Here is a 15,595-nt window from a genome sequence, read left to right as displayed (position 1 = left end):
TATAGATACCCCCAGATGCAATACGGTGTAAGACTACTACGATAACTGAATCTCCAATATATACGCACATTCAAATTTACTTTGCGTACAAATATTTACATACGACCTTGAGACTAGGTAGAGACGGTTGGTTGCTGGGGGGGGGGCTGTGCTGTCGCGCGATCTCTGTTGGAACGCATCCTTGCGCACGGCTTGAACTAGCTATTTAACCACATCCGCGTCAGCCACACCCGTCGATGCCTGATATGTGAGAGCAGGGCTGCCTACTGGACGATCACAGGTAGGTGTGTTACATCGAGGGTTGGCGAGCTGTCAGCGCATGGACGTGGGGTGGTGTAAGTAAGTATCGAACGAAGCTCTACGGTTTCACCCCCTCTTTTTTGCCTCTTCCTTTCTCTCGCCCCCTAAACCTCGGCTGCCCTTTTAGGAGAACCTCGCCTTCGGATGTGGGTAATATGTCGGCCCCGATATACAAATCTTTGGACCAAGACAAGGGGGAAATACGGCTGCTCTACTTAACTTGGAATGGGAAGGAGGATGAAGCGATCACGGCCCGGATGATTACGGCACCTTTTGAGGACTGTCCGTGCTATGCTGCCTTATCCTACGTGTGGGGCGACGAAACGCAGAACGTCGAGGCCGTAGTTAATGGGTCGAAAGTCGAGATTACGAGAAACCTGGCCGTCGCTTTGCGTCATTTACGTAGGTGGAAACTGTTCAGAGGGGCGGTATCTCTCCCGCTGTGGGCCGACGCGATCTGCATCAACCAGAGAGACGTCGCAGAGAGGGGACACCAGGTCAGGCTGATGGGCTTGGTATTTTCGTCGGCCCTATACGTGGTATCGTGGCTGGGGGCTCCGACGGGCGGGCAGGGCGACATCAACTTTGGAGCTGTGCGGCGCTTTGCCTCTCTCCACAAAGGGTCAAGGGGGGGTCGGCTGGCGGGCCAAGCGGCCAGAAAGCGGCTGACGTTCGAGCAAGTGCTGAGGGATCCTTCGCCTTGCATGGGCCGCTATTCGAACATCGAGGAATACATCGGCGCGATAAACCTCGCGGAATCGCCGTACTGGACCCGGACCTGGATCGTCCAGGAGCTGGTCCTGGCGTCGGACCCGGACAGGCACCTGTTCTGCTACGGCAACGACTGCGTTACCTATCGTCAGCTGGAGGACTACAACGACTTCGTCGATGGGGCGCCCATGAAGTGTTCCCCGACGGTGCCGTTGATCCCGCTGGTCGGATACCTGAAGGAACACGGCCGGGACGTGCCCGCGTACGTGGTGGCGGGGATTTCGAATCGCTGCTCTTCGAGCAACCCGCTCGACGCCATCTACGGTCTGCTCGGGGTCGTAGAGCTGGACATCACGCCCGACTACGAAAAGCCAGTTGTCGATCTGTATCGCGAATGGTTTGCGGGCGTACTAGCGCAGGGCGACTACAAGGACATGTTGAGTTGGGCCGGCATAGGGCACAAAGATTATTCAGAGGCCGACGGATTCCCCTCCTGGCTTCCGAACTTGGGCATGAGGGCGAAGCGCGCAGGATTCTCGTGGGAAATGCCCATAGACTTCGTGTGGCGCCCGAATGCAGTCCGGGATGCACCGTTGGCCGCGTTTCCTCTACAGCTGCCGTCAATAAAAGCAGGCGACATATTGAGTATATCTGGCGCCCGTCTGGAGGCCGTGGCCGAAATAAACATCTACGAGTTCCAAAGCGACCTTGTCGCCGACAAGGTGTCGTCTTTGGAACAAATGGGAGTCATGGGGATACCTAGTACTAAAGGAGAGCGGTGTGAAGCAAGCAATTTCTTCCGAACGGAACAAGGAAACCCGGGTTCCGGCCCGGAGAAGACTCTTCCCGGAGATGTCTTGTGTTTCCTCGACGGTCTAAGTTGGACCGCCCTCTTGAGACGTCGGGACGAGTCAACCTGGGCTTATGTCGGCACTTGTCGACTCGACACCCGACCGGACCAGATATACCTTGAGAAGATTCAGCGCGGAGAGATTCTCATCGAGGAGTTCAATCTACGATGACTAGTGCGGTGTGTTAATGAGAACGAGACGCCAGTTACTACAGTGGCTACAGGATCTGGCTACTCCCGATGCAGGATATGGACAGGGAAGGGGTAAAAGCAACTGGCTTATTAGCAACGCGATCCCTTAAGAACCCCACTGAGACGTAGGGTATTAACTCCACTACCTGTATGTGAGAATTGGATCCAGAAACTCAGGAGGATCGGGTTTCTGTGCCTCGTTGTGTATACTTCTGGCAAAGGGGTGGATTCGTATTTATCCAAGCAACATTCATGAGAGTAGTTACGGCTTGCCTACGAATCCGCGAGGCGATAATAGAATATTGCATAGCTATAATGCGAAGTAACAAGATTCTTCCTCGCATCAAGCCGTTTCGTCCTGGTGTTGCCCCCCTAACATGAATGGAATCTCCTATTGGGTTCAAGAAGCTAACCTGAAGTCCGGCCTCTTATTTCCAGAGTCCTGGTGATCAGCGAGGCAGACCAGCTTCTCCTCGAAGACAATCGAATTAATATACAACTTTCTTGCCTTTTATGGTATCTCGGAGTCGCTAACAATAACCCCCTTTACCTTTTAGTCTTTTTCTTAGTATAATAAAAGAACTCGCCTAATGCTTTCCAGACTTTTAACATTTATAAGTTTCTTAGCCTATCGCATCACCCGAAAGTTACCCTCGCCAAACCCCTTAACCTCTCACTAATTGATTACTTGAGCAAGTAGGTTTCTTATATAACTACTAGCAGGCTTAAATCTAAGGATATTGTAGTGGTGCGGTGGGACTAGGCCACGTAGGCCATTTAATAAGTATTTATATGGGTTTCGCACACAGATTTTCATCGTACACACTTCATCCTGTAGTTATCACCATAGCCACCTACTTATAGGAATTCACTCGTCTCTAATATGCCCTTCTAGCCCTCATCACTTTCTTTTGCTCCCAGCTGCCTTTACAGCTAGCCGGTTAATAGTCCACAGCCGGCTACAGCTGTAAGCTCGTCTGATCGGCACTGGGACAGCTGCTGGCAGCTGTAGCTGTTCTTGTCCTATCCGTTTCCCCCAACAGCGTGCCCAAATTGTCCCTCTTCAGTAAGTTAGGTTACCGCTTCACGAGCCACCGCTTCGCGGACTACCTTTTTACAAATATGCTTATAAATAAACGATTTTTACCCGTACAAAAGCGGGTAAATTTTTTTTTAGGTTGATTAGTAAATGGTTTAACTAGTTTTATATAAATTTAGGATTTTTTCCCTTATCTTGATAGGTTTTTATATAATTTTTTAACGAAGGTGCCGAAAAAGTTCGTGAATACCGGTTTAAACCTAATTTTTTACGGCAATAAAGTAGGGCTATTACGTAATCCTTGATAGTATAGTTAGAGAAATGGCCATTATTATTTAATCTTCTTTTTATTTAGTAATACGATTTTTATTTAATTTATTATCTTAAAAAAACACCTAAAAACTTATCATTTTTTTGCAGTTATTTAAGGTCATTTTGTATGGGAAATCGTACCAACCTTTACTGTCTAAATTTCCCATATAAAATCGCGTAAAATAACGCTAAAAAAATAAAGAAATTTAATATATTATTTAGAATAATAAATTAAATAAAAATCGTATTACTAAATAAAAAAAAGGTTAAATAATAATAGCCATTTCTCTAATTATACTATCAAGGATTACGTAATAGCCCCACTTTATTACCGTGAAAAATCGGGTTTAAAACGGTATTTACGAACTTTTTCGGTACCTTCGTTAAAAAATTATATAAAAACCTATCAAGATAAGGGAAAAAATCCTAAATTTATATAAAACTAGTTAAATCATTTACTAATCAACCTAAAAAAAATTCACCCGCCTTTTTACGGGTAAAAATCGTTTATTTATAAGCATATTTGTAAAAAGGTGGTCCGCGAAGCGGTGGCTCGTGAAGCGGTGACCTAGCTTATGTAGGCAAATTTGGGACAAATAGCGGTAGATGAAGTCCGAAATTATTTGCCTATATTATTGTCATATGCTCGAATACCTAAGTACCTTTCAAATATCTTATTGATGCGTGGACTAGAAGCAGCCAAGGTTTGCCTGTGGAAAAAGGGGCCCTCCCACTTCCTCCCAAGAGCGTGCCCAGGTAGTTAGTTACATGTGGTTATTTAATGTGCAAGGGGTTACTACACTGGCGGGCAGTATGTATGCGAATTGCCAACATCGCATCCCAACTTTGGGTGTGGTCTCTGAGCGGCTCTTTTGTGAGGTAGCCTTATTGCGCCACAATTGGGCACCTTGTGTTATTATAGCGCCAACAACACGTTCCAACGCGAGTAGACGATTTGTTGGAGGTAACCACTGACTCCTTGAAGGGCTGAGCAGGTCATGCTGCGAGGATCATGTGGCGTCGAATGGCCGCTGAGGGATACCTAAGCGGCGAGAATCAAAATGCGTTGTGTTGTGGTCTCGGTATCTACATTCACTAGGGAGGACGGATTGACTTTGAAGGGCTGGTTATGCGGATGGGAGAGGTGAAACCAAGCGGACTTGCCTGGTCAGGTCAGGCAGGGCCTATGCCCACAAGAAATAACCTAGAACGTCCTATTATCCTTGATAATACAAACCTCCAACGAGCAAGCCGCGATTTCTCTGTAGTTCCTTGAGGCTGACTCTTGAGGGAGCTATCGTGATGCTTCAGTCGTCCTGGGCGACATGCTGGATAATTACAGCACTTGCTGATCGACCTGCCTCCCTGATATGAGTAATATGTCATACGCACAGAGGCCACTTTCTTCGACCTGGAACATGACATGTTTATCTGGTTCTATCCTACCAACATGCCGTCTTTCAGCCTACGTAGGCACCTACTGTCACCGGAAAGACAGGGTATGATGGTTGCGGCCCGGTCGAAGATGTTGGACTATGTAGGTCGCAGAACAGAGGACCTATTTCCATTTGTGAAGATGTAATAATCGTTGAACCAACTGGGAGAAGTGTTAAGTCACGCGTGCTGCCAGCGATATCGAGGAGAAGACGAGTATATAAGTTACGAATGCCTCGTTAGAAATGCCATCCGAGTCAACATTCACTCGACATCAGAGCATTCAACGATCAAGTTTCACCACCACTATTAAACAAGCTACGATTCCCAAGCGACATCAGATTCGATATCAGGTCTTTCGAGATTAGAAAAAACTTGAGCTTTTTCAAGCAATCTAACAACCCCGAACCAAAGCCAGTATGTATAGCGTCGCTTCCCCTATTTCCTGGGCCTTTATTTTCTTATTTCCTCCCTGCAGTGGTGTTCGTTGGCTTTATTATTTTTACCTAGATGGATTAATCAGCTAATAAGCAATAGACATGTGTGACGGAACTGATTACGTATACACTTGCGGTCACATTAGGACTGTCATTACTAGGGCGTGCGATCGCTGGCCGAATTGTGTCCCCCAGATTACCGAAACCTACAGGATGCGTCGCCGTTGCTATGAGTGCAACACGCCAGATTACGACTGATGGATAATGAGAATGGGAACCGCTACCATGCATCACTAGGAACGAGTGAGGATAGGGGGCACGAGTGAGGATAGGGGGCACGAGTGAGGATAGGGGGCACGAGTGAGGATAGGGGGCACGAGTGAGGATAGGGGGCACGAGTGAGGATAGGGGGTACGAAGGGTACGAGCACGGGTATGGTTTCTATTGTCCAACTCAGGTCATTCGTTTGAATTTCGTTGCGGCTCGGGAAAGATGGGTGCTACAAGTTGCCTTTGATACTAGGGGTCTAACTCAAGTCACTCGTTTTTATACTGGTATAATGCGGAACAATACTGTCTTTACTGGCTTGCTTATTTAACGCGATCGTGTTTCATAAAAACTTGCTTCCTTACAAGATCGGTCTCTCTCTTCAGTCTCTGTCCTGCCCGGCCTACTCATTTCGTATCTACCTAGGTATCTGCCTAACCAAGCTACGACTGTCGGCACAATTAGGTAGATTTTCTGACTAGCATGACGAGATTACCAAAGCCCTCGTGAGTGGGAATCTCGATCTCGTAATATTCGTTCCCGACCATACTTTTTACTCTCGGACTGTAAAGTACCAACAATGTTAGACAAGTGCGTCCACACATAAAACCACCTAGGTACCTAGGTATGTCGCAAATTTGGCTGTGGGATTGTAGCTCTGGCTTACCTGTAAGGTAAAATCTGGCTTTCTCTATCCCATATGATAATACCCGGGCGGCATATGTCTGCCACGATCTCATTTACTGGAGGGTTTGGGCTGATACACACGAGTACACTGGACTCGTCTAACTCCAAAAACGCTTGCGGGTCGTATAGAACGGTCAATCCGAGGGAGTCAAGGATATCCCTATCTCGCTGCGTGTACGCTGGGTCTTGCACGTACCGCTCGGACGATAACGAGAGAATACCACGCTGAACCAGAGTTGAATGAATCGCGGAGACTAGCGCGTGTTGAAGGACGGGGCGATCGAGTAGGCGCGATTTGATAGTAAAAGGACCCAGCGCAAGGGCAACAAGCTTTGTTAGGGCAAAGGGGATTTCGACGGTAGCAAGTATTTCCTGGAGCCGCTCGTAATGTTGGGTCGTCCTCCATTGTCGCTCGATGGCCTGGTACGCGCTGAAGTCTTCTGCGGGTGGCGTAGGCGGTATCCTGTATACGGGGTGATCATCTCGAAGCCACATGATGGGGGGGAAAATCCGCATCGGGAGGTACGCCGACGGGAAATCGAAGAAGTCCGCGTGTTTGTATGGGTAAGTAGTGAGACAGTTGACCGAGTGGTAACGGATCATCCTATCGCCAACTTTAGCACAAAAAGAATAGTAATTCGGCGTGGAAACCTCGGTGCTGTCTCACCACTTCGCAGCCCCGAGATGCTCATTCTCTCCCAGTGGATCGCGGGTAAGGGGGTTGACGAAGACTTCGTAATCGACCCCATTGACCCCTTTCAGAATGATGTTTCCACCATCAGGCCGCTCTCCCTTCTGAAAACGCCGAAGTTCTTCTCCGACTTTACGGATGGCATCTTTTGTGTAGAATGGAGTACCAGCGTCGTAAATGGAGCGAATCTCACGACAGATCGAGTGTATCTGAGAGACTTTTTTGTCTTCGTCAGCCGATCTAGTTTGAGGTCCCATGGTGTAGCTTGGTCACTAAGCAGGAGCCGATATTACCTAGGCAGGTAAGAATTTTGGAAAACACTTGGGAGGTTTTATGCTGCTCGCGAGTATCGGCATGAGTCACGAACCAACACCAACTGAGGATGCCTATCGATCCGGACAACCACATGTGCAAGGCGAGGAGGAGGAGAGAGAGTATACAGACCAGCCCAACTGCATTAGTCCCCTGTACCTCGCCCCGACCTCTAACCGGACTAAGCGAAAAAAAACCCCGCTTTGTGCCGAGCTGTATTCCTGTTCCGTACAAGGGTCGTGAGAGTTTCCTCCCAACTGCATTTCTAGCCACCGTACGACAGTGAACTTGATTCTTTGTCGCAATCAAATGTTGCCCAGGAGCTCGTTTCTCGTAATAAGTGGTGGTTGTGGTAGTGGTGCAGCTAGTTGGTGTTGGTGGTGCAGACTTGGCGGTGGTAGCTTAAGTAATCCCAAAAAAAACTCACCCCAACCAGTTGGTGGAGTGTTAGGTAAGTTGTTTTGAAAAGAGCCAATAGAATCTTTAGGAAGCCGTAACCCGCTTTGGGGCGAGGTATAGGGGACTATGAGTACCTAGGTACCTAGGTAGTTGGGCTGGTCTGTATACTCCTCTCTGTATACTCGTGCAAGGCAGATGTTGAATGCATAGGCAGGTAGGTATTCTTGTGTCAAGTGCTCCGTATGGGTGGCGGTGCATCTTGGAGCTTTGGCTTGGACCACTTAGATTGGGAGCTTAGACAACCTCCATCAGGAGCCTGAACTACCTAACCTACCTACCTACCTACCTCCTACAGATCCATGGGTTATTTAATGGAGGATAGGTTTGATTCCTAACAGCGTTACCTGGCAGTCAGCTAGACTTTCGATCCGGGGTAGCTCAAGTAGACTTAGATAATACCTAGGTACTTAGAATAAGACATGGGGGTGATGTGATCTGCGGTCTTCACGAGTAGAGGGACATGACACTTGACGCGATTTCGGCCGTTGTAGCAGGCCACCTGAGTGCCCATCGATCCTCTCACCAGTCGCCTGGTAGCCTCAACATTAGGTATCATGGCTCTGCTTATCTCTACCTGATAAAACGGGCAGATGGATACGCCATGCAATCCATTCGATTCTCGCCATTCCATCAACCATTTTCTCTAAAGGAGTGGTGGGTTTTGCTGTCCTAGTCGTTGCTGTAGCCCGGAACTAACAGCATTAAGTCTAATCAGCTAGCCTAGGATTAGGCGTTCGATATCCTCGTCCTGGGTGGGGTCCTCGCTATCCTCAAGCTGAGCGTTTCCCTCACGCCAACGCCACCTCTTACCCATAAACTCCTTGAACCAGCCTACGTTGATCTTGCCCTCCATGATCTCGGACGAAAAGAGGGCGGCAGGCTTTCCCAAAGCGCGCTCTACCGAGACGATGGGCTTCAGGGTCACATCCAGGTCTGGAGCCACGAACAAAACGGCGCTCAGCCTTCTCACTCCAGGCTGACGACGGACCCGATTTCGGACAGCTCGTAGCTCGCCATCGCTAACAATGTACGCACACCAGCCGCAGAGCACGACAACCTTATCGGCTGGGACGGGAAGCCATTCGCCGGGCTCGTACGCGCTCTCGATCTCCAGACCGGAGGTGCCGTCCTGGAAGATGATGCTGAAGGTGCCGTAGTCACGATGGGCGCCACAGCCGTTCTCACTCTTCGGGGCAGCAGTGTCGGGAGTGTAGTCACACAGGCGGAAGTTGACGTTGCGGCTCGTGTGGAGCGGGAACAAGTCGGCGCCGATAGCAGCGCCCATCACGGACAATATCTGGTCAGAAGAGCGAGAGCGGTGATGCTGGGGATGGTGGGAGAGGGGAGAGTGGAAGAAATATCAGAGATGGACACCTCTGGGAGTAGCGAAGACTACCAAGTAGCGCTATTAGGAATCGAACCTATCCTTCGTTAAGTAACCTACTAATCTCGACCGCTACTATAAGGTACGCGCCCCCGCGCGCTAGTACCATACGATACTGCCTGTCTCCATACGGTAGATAAAGGACCTCCTATACGAAAGGTACGCTCTACTACTATCGTATAGCCTGCATTAGTACATAACCTCAAGTCGGCTATGTACGCCAACTGCATTGCTTCGTGTCCTCACCGTGTGGGCATAACCCGGCCCTCTTTGCTCTAGGGGTAGACCAGCCTGGATGACGGGTAATGTCGGTGTCGGCGTGTCCCGGGGGTAACCCGGCGCACACGCACGCTAGCACTCTGGTGTTACTAGGCGCCGACGTTACATGAAGGAAGGAAAGCAGTCGCTTCGGAATGGGGGATGCTATATCGGTATTGCTAGGTCAGGTGCCTATCTCGTGGTGATGCCTGTGCTGGCAGAGGTAGCGAGAGAGAAGAAGAAGGGAGGACAAAGAGAGAGAGAGAGGGGGGGGGGGGGGAGGGAGAGAGGGAGAGAGAAAGGGGGGAAGTTCAACTTCCTGTTTCAGTAATGTACGAAATCGTGAACTCCCTCTTGTTTGGATATAGGTATGAAGACGGCATCTAGAGAGGTCCCTAATTCCAGCACAATACAGAGACCGATTGCCACTGTTTCCCTCTATAATACTTCGTAACATTCCCTCCCGTAGCCAAACCGCCACCACATGCCATGTTGACATACAGAGAAGAGATAATATCGGACGGGTGTCACCGTTAGCCCGTAGCCATGGCCACCTAGAGAGAAACGCTCTCATCGGCAACCCGTTTGCCGGATTTCGATCGGAGCAATGATGCAGCCCGAATCGCCCCGGGTTCGACCCGGCCTTTTTTCCGGTGGCCTGTCGTATTCGCCTGCCCCCTGGGTCGTGACACTCGGATTTAGCATTGCTCCCAGTATTATAGCAACAAGGATGTTGAGACAGAGGATCCTTAAGCTTGGCAACGGAGAACATGACGCCCCACGTGAATTCGTAATACGCCCTGAGGCTTTCTGACGCTGCGAGTCGGGGACGTTAGCCCGCCGCCGGAGGCAGATGGGGACAGGAGATATGCGGAGGGATACCTCGCCCCCTAGAGTATCGACTGCCCGCAACCCGGCTACCTGCATCTTCTTGACTTCCTCTGCCGGAATCCGCTCTATCTCTGTAGCAACGGTAAGGGGAATGGCAGGGTCCGGAACTCTGTCTGGCGGCGGCGGCCACTATCGTGGGCGGGCATATTCCCCCTCGGCAACTACTAGGGCGAGGCTCCTATCTCCGTAGTCAGAGGTTTCATCTGGGTATGTCGCATCCATGTTATTGTCTTGACGTCGAGGCATGCGTAGGAAAAGAGGTTGTAAGAGGGAGGGAGGAGAGGGGAGATCGAGTTTTATATTTCGGGTGGTATTGCGAGGTGTTCTGTTTCCAGGGCCCCAGCGACCGCCGCCGGGTGTTTGCTTTCTGGGGTCCCGGGCGGCGCAAAAAAATATATCCACGGAACTTATATCGGCGAGGGAGGAGGGAGAGTGACCACATAGACACAACCGCTTGTTTCATCGACGGAATCAGGAAAGACATGACAGCGCATCTCGCTCGATTCGCGATTCACGGTCCACGATCCAGGGGCAGCAGCCAAGCCACCACCCCTTTTTACCACTTATCTACCTACACAGTCTGGAAATAGGGTGAGAGCGGCGAGGCGACAAGTCCGGCCCCTCTTCCAACACGTTCGCGGCTCGAGCTCACCGTCTCAGAATAATCGCGTCGGAGCCCTCCTATGCACCAGCACTTGGAAGCTTGAACGTATCAACGAGTTTTCGACAGCCAGTCCACTGCCTGAGCCAAGTATTCATCATAGACACACGCCAAGCCACTTCGGGCATCTCGGTGTAGCGTATGATCTACCCATTGATCGCAATCTCCCGGCATTGCTATTACGATTCTCGTCCCAGGGTTTTGCCGCAGATGCCCCCCCCCTCTCCCGCAGAAGCGGTGATATTCTACACCTCTCCTCCTCGATATTCAAGTGCCGAGGCCGAGGAATAGGCGTCTCGAACGATGGGGCCTTGCTGAATCTCTCTTTTAGGCCTAATGCCTCGCGCGCTCCGCACACCCAGGACCTTGTTCCTGGCCTTCTCTGTGGTATTATCCGCCAATCCAGACCTGAGCAGGCTCATATCCCCCATGGCGATCCCCCCGGCGTCTTCTGCGCCGGCACCGGGGCTCGGGCGTAGATCTGGGTAGAAACCCATCTCGATGCAACGCATCGTTGCATTCGTATATAACGGCTCGGAAAGGGACCTGCCACATGTGAATCCCGCATCTGCATGACTGGAGTAATATCCGGGGATAAATACTGCCATGCCCAGCCACTCGTCCACGGATCTAGCTGGCGTCGGCACGCTTCTGCCCGCCATGCAGCAACCTCTGATGATCCCGTTGGCCGTGCTCGCCGGCTCAGCGGTGGCCGCAGCCGCCGGATGCACCACCGAGTACTTCGCCGAGATCCTCGCTGACCGTCCCGAGGTGACGGTCAGCTTCGTCGAAGCCGTGCCGCAGAACGGCAGCTTCGGCCAGGCCGAGACCAACATCCCCTTCCCCTTCAACGCGACGAACCTGCCAGCGTTGTGCGCGGTTGGCATCAACGTCAAGTCCTTGGAGAGCTCGGCGTACAACTTTGGCCTCTTCCTCCCCGACACGACATGGAATGAGCGGTTCATGACTACCGGCAATGGCGGGTTCGGTGGGGGCATCAACTGGCCCGACATGGGCATACTCTCCCAGGTAGGCAACTCTCGTCCATGAATGACATTCTAAAATTCAAGACTCCAGCTGATCGACTTGGGTAGTATGGATTTGCTACCATGTCGACCGACACCGGCCACTCATCTGCTGCCGACGACGGCTCGTGGGGGCTCGACGCCCCTGAGAAAGTGATAGACTGGGCTCACCGGGCCATGCACGGGTCTGTTGTACTCGCTAAGGTGCGTCTGAGAAGCTTCTTCTTTTCAGACTCTCCAGATGCGCAAAACTAATACGTGGATTCTAGACCATCATCACTACCTACTACGCAGCCGCCGACGGCATCAAGTACTCGTACTATGCTGGGTGCTCCACTGGGGGCCGGCAGGGCCTGAAGGAAGTCCAGTTGTACCCGGACTCGTTTGACGGCGTCACGATCGGCGCGCCGGCATGGTGGACGGTGCACCTGGCGGCGAATACCCTGCAGCAGGGCCTCTACAATCTTCCGCTGTCAGACCCAAAGCACATTTCCCCCTCGCTTTTCCCGGCGATCCTGGCAGAGATCGTAAAGCAGTGTGACCCGCAAGATGGTCTCGTCGACGGCATCATCTCGGACCCCTACGGCTGCAACTTCAACTACGAATCGCTCTTGTGCAAGGGAAGTTCGGATACGGAATGCCTCACGGCCGCGCAGCTTGATACTATTTACAAATTCTACAATCCCTGGGTAGACGTAAACCAGACGTTCGTCTTCCCATCCATGGCCCTCGGCACGGACCCAGGATTCGCTATGGGGATTCCCAGTCTTACGGGCTTTGCGTACGGTGTCTTCAAGTGGTGGGTGTACAACAACACCGACTGGGACCACACCAAATTCACGTATGCTGATGTGCAATTTGCAAACTCCATCAACCCGGGCGGCGCGACCGCCGACGACTTCGATCTCAGCCCCTTCAAAGAGCGCGGAGGCAAGATCTTGAAATACCACGGAGCGGTAGATGCCCTGATCCCGACCGGCAGCAGCGTCTACTTCTACCAACAGGTGGCCAAGACCCTCGTACCGAAGGGCATCGACCTCGACGACTTCTACCGCTTCTTCCTCGTCCCGGGCATGAACCACTGCTCCGGGTCGCTCAATGCCCCGTGGTACATCGCCAGCGCGAGCCAGTCGCTGCGCGGAGCGACGCACTCCGTCCCAGGCTTCCAGGACGCCGAGCACGACATCATACTGGCCATGGTGAAGTGGGTCGAGGACGGCGCGGCTCCCGACCAGCTCATCGCGACCAAGTTCGTCGACGACAACGCCGCCCTGGGCGTCGAGAGCCAGCGGCCCCTCTGCCCGTACCCAAAGCACGCCAAGTACATTGCCGGAGATCTGAACAAGTCGGAAAGCTGGGAGTGCAGGAACCTGTATTAAAGGACTTATACACACTCGGTTCGCGAGGGTATAGGTGGACATAGTGTACATAGGTATAAAAGGCGGCCTCTCTTGGGATGGCCTCGCGTTAGCTGAACCTCATGAGAGAGAATTCTCCCAGCCACTTGCTTCATCTGCCCTATTTAATCTTGACTTCCCGTGAAGCTTCAGTGCAGCGCGCCACCCATCGTAGGCCACCGTAGATAAAGGGTCGAGGGCATACCCCATCATCCCACCAAGCAACTTGTAGGTAGGTACTTTCGAGGCAGCACCTCCAACAATCATAGCACAACAGAACACCACGGCTACCGTGATTATCGCTAAACCCCAAAGATCAAACGTCTAGCACCCTCAATAAAAGCGATACTCCGAGCGGCGGCCCGACCGCGGCCCAATACCCCTCGTAAACACCCCCCCCCTCCCTCTGCCACGACAGCACTAGAGCACGCTCTTGACGCGGACGTACAGCGCCTCGGCGTGGGCCAGCGTGCGGCCGCGCACGTCCTCGATCCAGGCCTCGGCGAGGTACTTGCGGCCCTCGACGCGGAGGAAGCGGGCGCGGGCGAGGACGGTGGCGCAGGTGGGGACGGGGCGGAGGTACGTGGTGTTGAGGTAGGCGGTGACGTAGGGGCCGGGGGGGAGGGCGGCAGCAGAGGCGCCGCGGCGGCGCGCGGCGGCGGGCAGGTTGACGGTGGCGAGCAGGCCGGCGGCCTCGTCGAGGAGGGCGGCGACGGCGCCGCCGTGGCAGGCGCCCGCGTGCCCGGCCAGCCCCGGCCCCAGCGTCAGGAACAGCGTGACGGCGTCGACCAGCGCGCCCGGCCCCGGCGCGTCCCAGGCCGCGGCCATCGCCAGCACCGTCTCGCGCGACCGCAGCGTCTCCCCGAACAGCGCGTCCTCCCCGTCCGCCTTCGCCGTCCGGCTCGGCGGCGTCCGCACCACTAGCCCCGGCCCCTGCAGCCGCGCCGCGCACCACGGGATCGACAGGAAGTGCTCGTAGTCCGACGGCGGCGTCCCCGCGACGACGCTGCCGCGGCTGCTGCTGCTGCTGCTACTGCTGGTGGTATTGCTGGTGTGGGTGCTGCGGGGGAGCGACGAGGTGGAGGAGGAGGGGGAGAGGGGCGACGAGGGAGGAGAGGAGTCGGAGTCGTCGGACATGGTGGTGGCGGGCAAATGGAGTGGGACGAGAGACAGATTGATAGATGGACGGCGCGCGGGCGCGAGGTGGTGGTGGTAATGGCACAGGCTAACTCGGAGTTAGTGTTGTGTTCGATTCGTTGACTTGTTAGCTGAGCTGGTCGATCGGTTGAGCGAGACGAGCGGACGGGCGGACGGATGGACGTCGACGCAACTGTGTATGAGAGCTCCGTAAACAGTGAGGATTCTGAGCGGGCGTCCCAGCCCAATCGGCATCCCTACACAAGCAAGTATGTAGGTACTATGGTTTGTACGGAGAGGGCCAAGCGCCAACAACCCTGGTCCCCCTCGACCCGATACGTAACCCCTCCAACTCCAGGGCCCCCCCTGTCGTTCGTGATCGTCAAGGGACAGTGACTGTACGCCACGGTGCGGATTTAGCGACGTACGTACGGTGCTCAAGTAAGAACTGCAGATTGTTGAGCCCATGGGGAAGTAGAGGCTGCATTGTCCGCCGTCTAGGTGGCCTCAAATCATTCACAGATTTACCACCAGAATTCCCTTCTCGAAAATGGACAGACGAAGGTAACCAGAGTTTCCGCCCTCCAAGGTCGCTGGCGTAGACATGGGCATGGACATGGGCGTGAGGGCTGATGCGATCAACGAGTATGAGGATTCGTTCAAGATGACGAAACAGGTATTGCTGATCCTCTTGTCACCCTTCTTTGCCCCGAGAGCGAAAGGCATTGGTATCGTAACTATGGAAGGTTGTGCTGTGCTAGAGCAAAACGTTGAAGCTTGTTTACGTTTTCCCTATTCGGAGGTGTACCTAGAATTATCATGAGCTCCCCATGGAACATATATGTATAGCCACCCTTATTTATATCCCTTCAACGGAAAGTAGTGTTACTATCTACTATATTAAGGCCAGCGCTGGGTCTGGGAACCTCCGTGTTCGGTTTTCTCGTCTAATGGCATGAGTTGCGCGCCAAAGAGGCCGGTATTTACCTAAAATGCAGAAGAGGCCGCATCTAGCGTAACTAATTCCTGCCTTGTCGGGGCCTGGGCAATCGTGTAGTTTGATACAAAAGGGTGGATCTTATATCGAATGAGAAACTTGCACATCTAAGAATCTCCATAATGGGGAAAAATGACTAGAATTGAAATAGTTG

The 15,595-nt window shown here is 52.7% G+C and overlaps 5 protein-coding genes across 5 annotated transcripts; 2 read left to right on the top strand and 3 right to left on the bottom strand.

Moving 5' to 3' along the window:
• Positions 1 to 384: 384 nt before the first annotated feature.
• On the top strand, positions 385 to 2,379 carry GGS23DRAFT_587482 (heterokaryon incompatibility protein-domain-containing protein). The gene has a single exon (XM_051517485.1). It carries the CDS (start codon positions 456 to 458, stop codon positions 2,031 to 2,033), a length of 1,578 nt encoding a protein of 525 aa, XP_051367752.1. The 5' UTR covers positions 385 to 455; the 3' UTR covers positions 2,034 to 2,379.
• A 3,469-nt stretch (positions 2,380 to 5,848) lies between these two features.
• Positions 5,849 to 7,593, bottom strand: GGS23DRAFT_587480 (uncharacterized protein). Its single transcript, XM_051517484.1, has 4 exons — positions 7,365 to 7,593; positions 6,897 to 7,213; positions 6,210 to 6,833; positions 5,849 to 6,106 (listed from the first exon to the last, which is right to left on the bottom strand). Exons 2-4 carry the CDS (start codon positions 7,175 to 7,177, stop codon positions 6,004 to 6,006), a joined length of 1,008 nt encoding a protein of 335 aa, XP_051367751.1. The 5' UTR covers positions 7,178 to 7,213; positions 7,365 to 7,593; the 3' UTR covers positions 5,849 to 6,003.
• A 326-nt stretch (positions 7,594 to 7,919) lies between these two features.
• On the bottom strand, positions 7,920 to 9,055 carry GGS23DRAFT_587470 (uncharacterized protein). Its single transcript, XM_051517483.1, has 2 exons — positions 8,398 to 9,055; positions 7,920 to 8,345 (listed from the first exon to the last, which is right to left on the bottom strand). The coding sequence occupies exon 1, from the start codon at positions 8,974 to 8,976 to the stop codon at positions 8,407 to 8,409; it is 570 nt and encodes a 189-aa protein (XP_051367750.1). The 5' UTR covers positions 8,977 to 9,055; the 3' UTR covers positions 7,920 to 8,345; positions 8,398 to 8,406.
• Positions 9,056 to 11,545: 2,490 nt separating this feature from the next.
• Positions 11,546 to 13,289, top strand: GGS23DRAFT_607778 (tannase and feruloyl esterase; the record flags this gene model as incomplete). The annotated part of the gene is made up of 3 exons (XM_051520104.1): positions 11,546 to 11,914; positions 11,980 to 12,114; positions 12,180 to 13,289. The coding sequence occupies 3 exons, from the start codon at positions 11,546 to 11,548 to the stop codon at positions 13,287 to 13,289; spliced, it is 1,614 nt and encodes a 537-aa protein (XP_051367749.1).
• A 219-nt stretch (positions 13,290 to 13,508) lies between these two features.
• GGS23DRAFT_342296 (HotDog domain-containing protein) lies at positions 13,509 to 14,723 on the bottom strand. Its single transcript, XM_051513057.1, has one exon. The coding sequence runs from the start codon at positions 14,442 to 14,444 to the stop codon at positions 13,728 to 13,730; it is 717 nt and encodes a 238-aa protein (XP_051367748.1). The 5' UTR covers positions 14,445 to 14,723; the 3' UTR covers positions 13,509 to 13,727.
• Between the last annotated feature and the right edge of the window lie 872 nt (positions 14,724 to 15,595).

Source organism: Durotheca rogersii, assembly GCF_024521655.1.
Source record: "Durotheca rogersii strain YMJ 92031201 chromosome Unknown GGS23scaffold_38, whole genome shotgun sequence".
NCBI lineage: Eukaryota > Fungi > Ascomycota > Sordariomycetes > Xylariales > Xylariaceae > Durotheca > Durotheca rogersii.
Note: the sequence above shows the minus strand (reverse complement) of the source record. Positions and strands in the feature narration are given on the sequence as shown.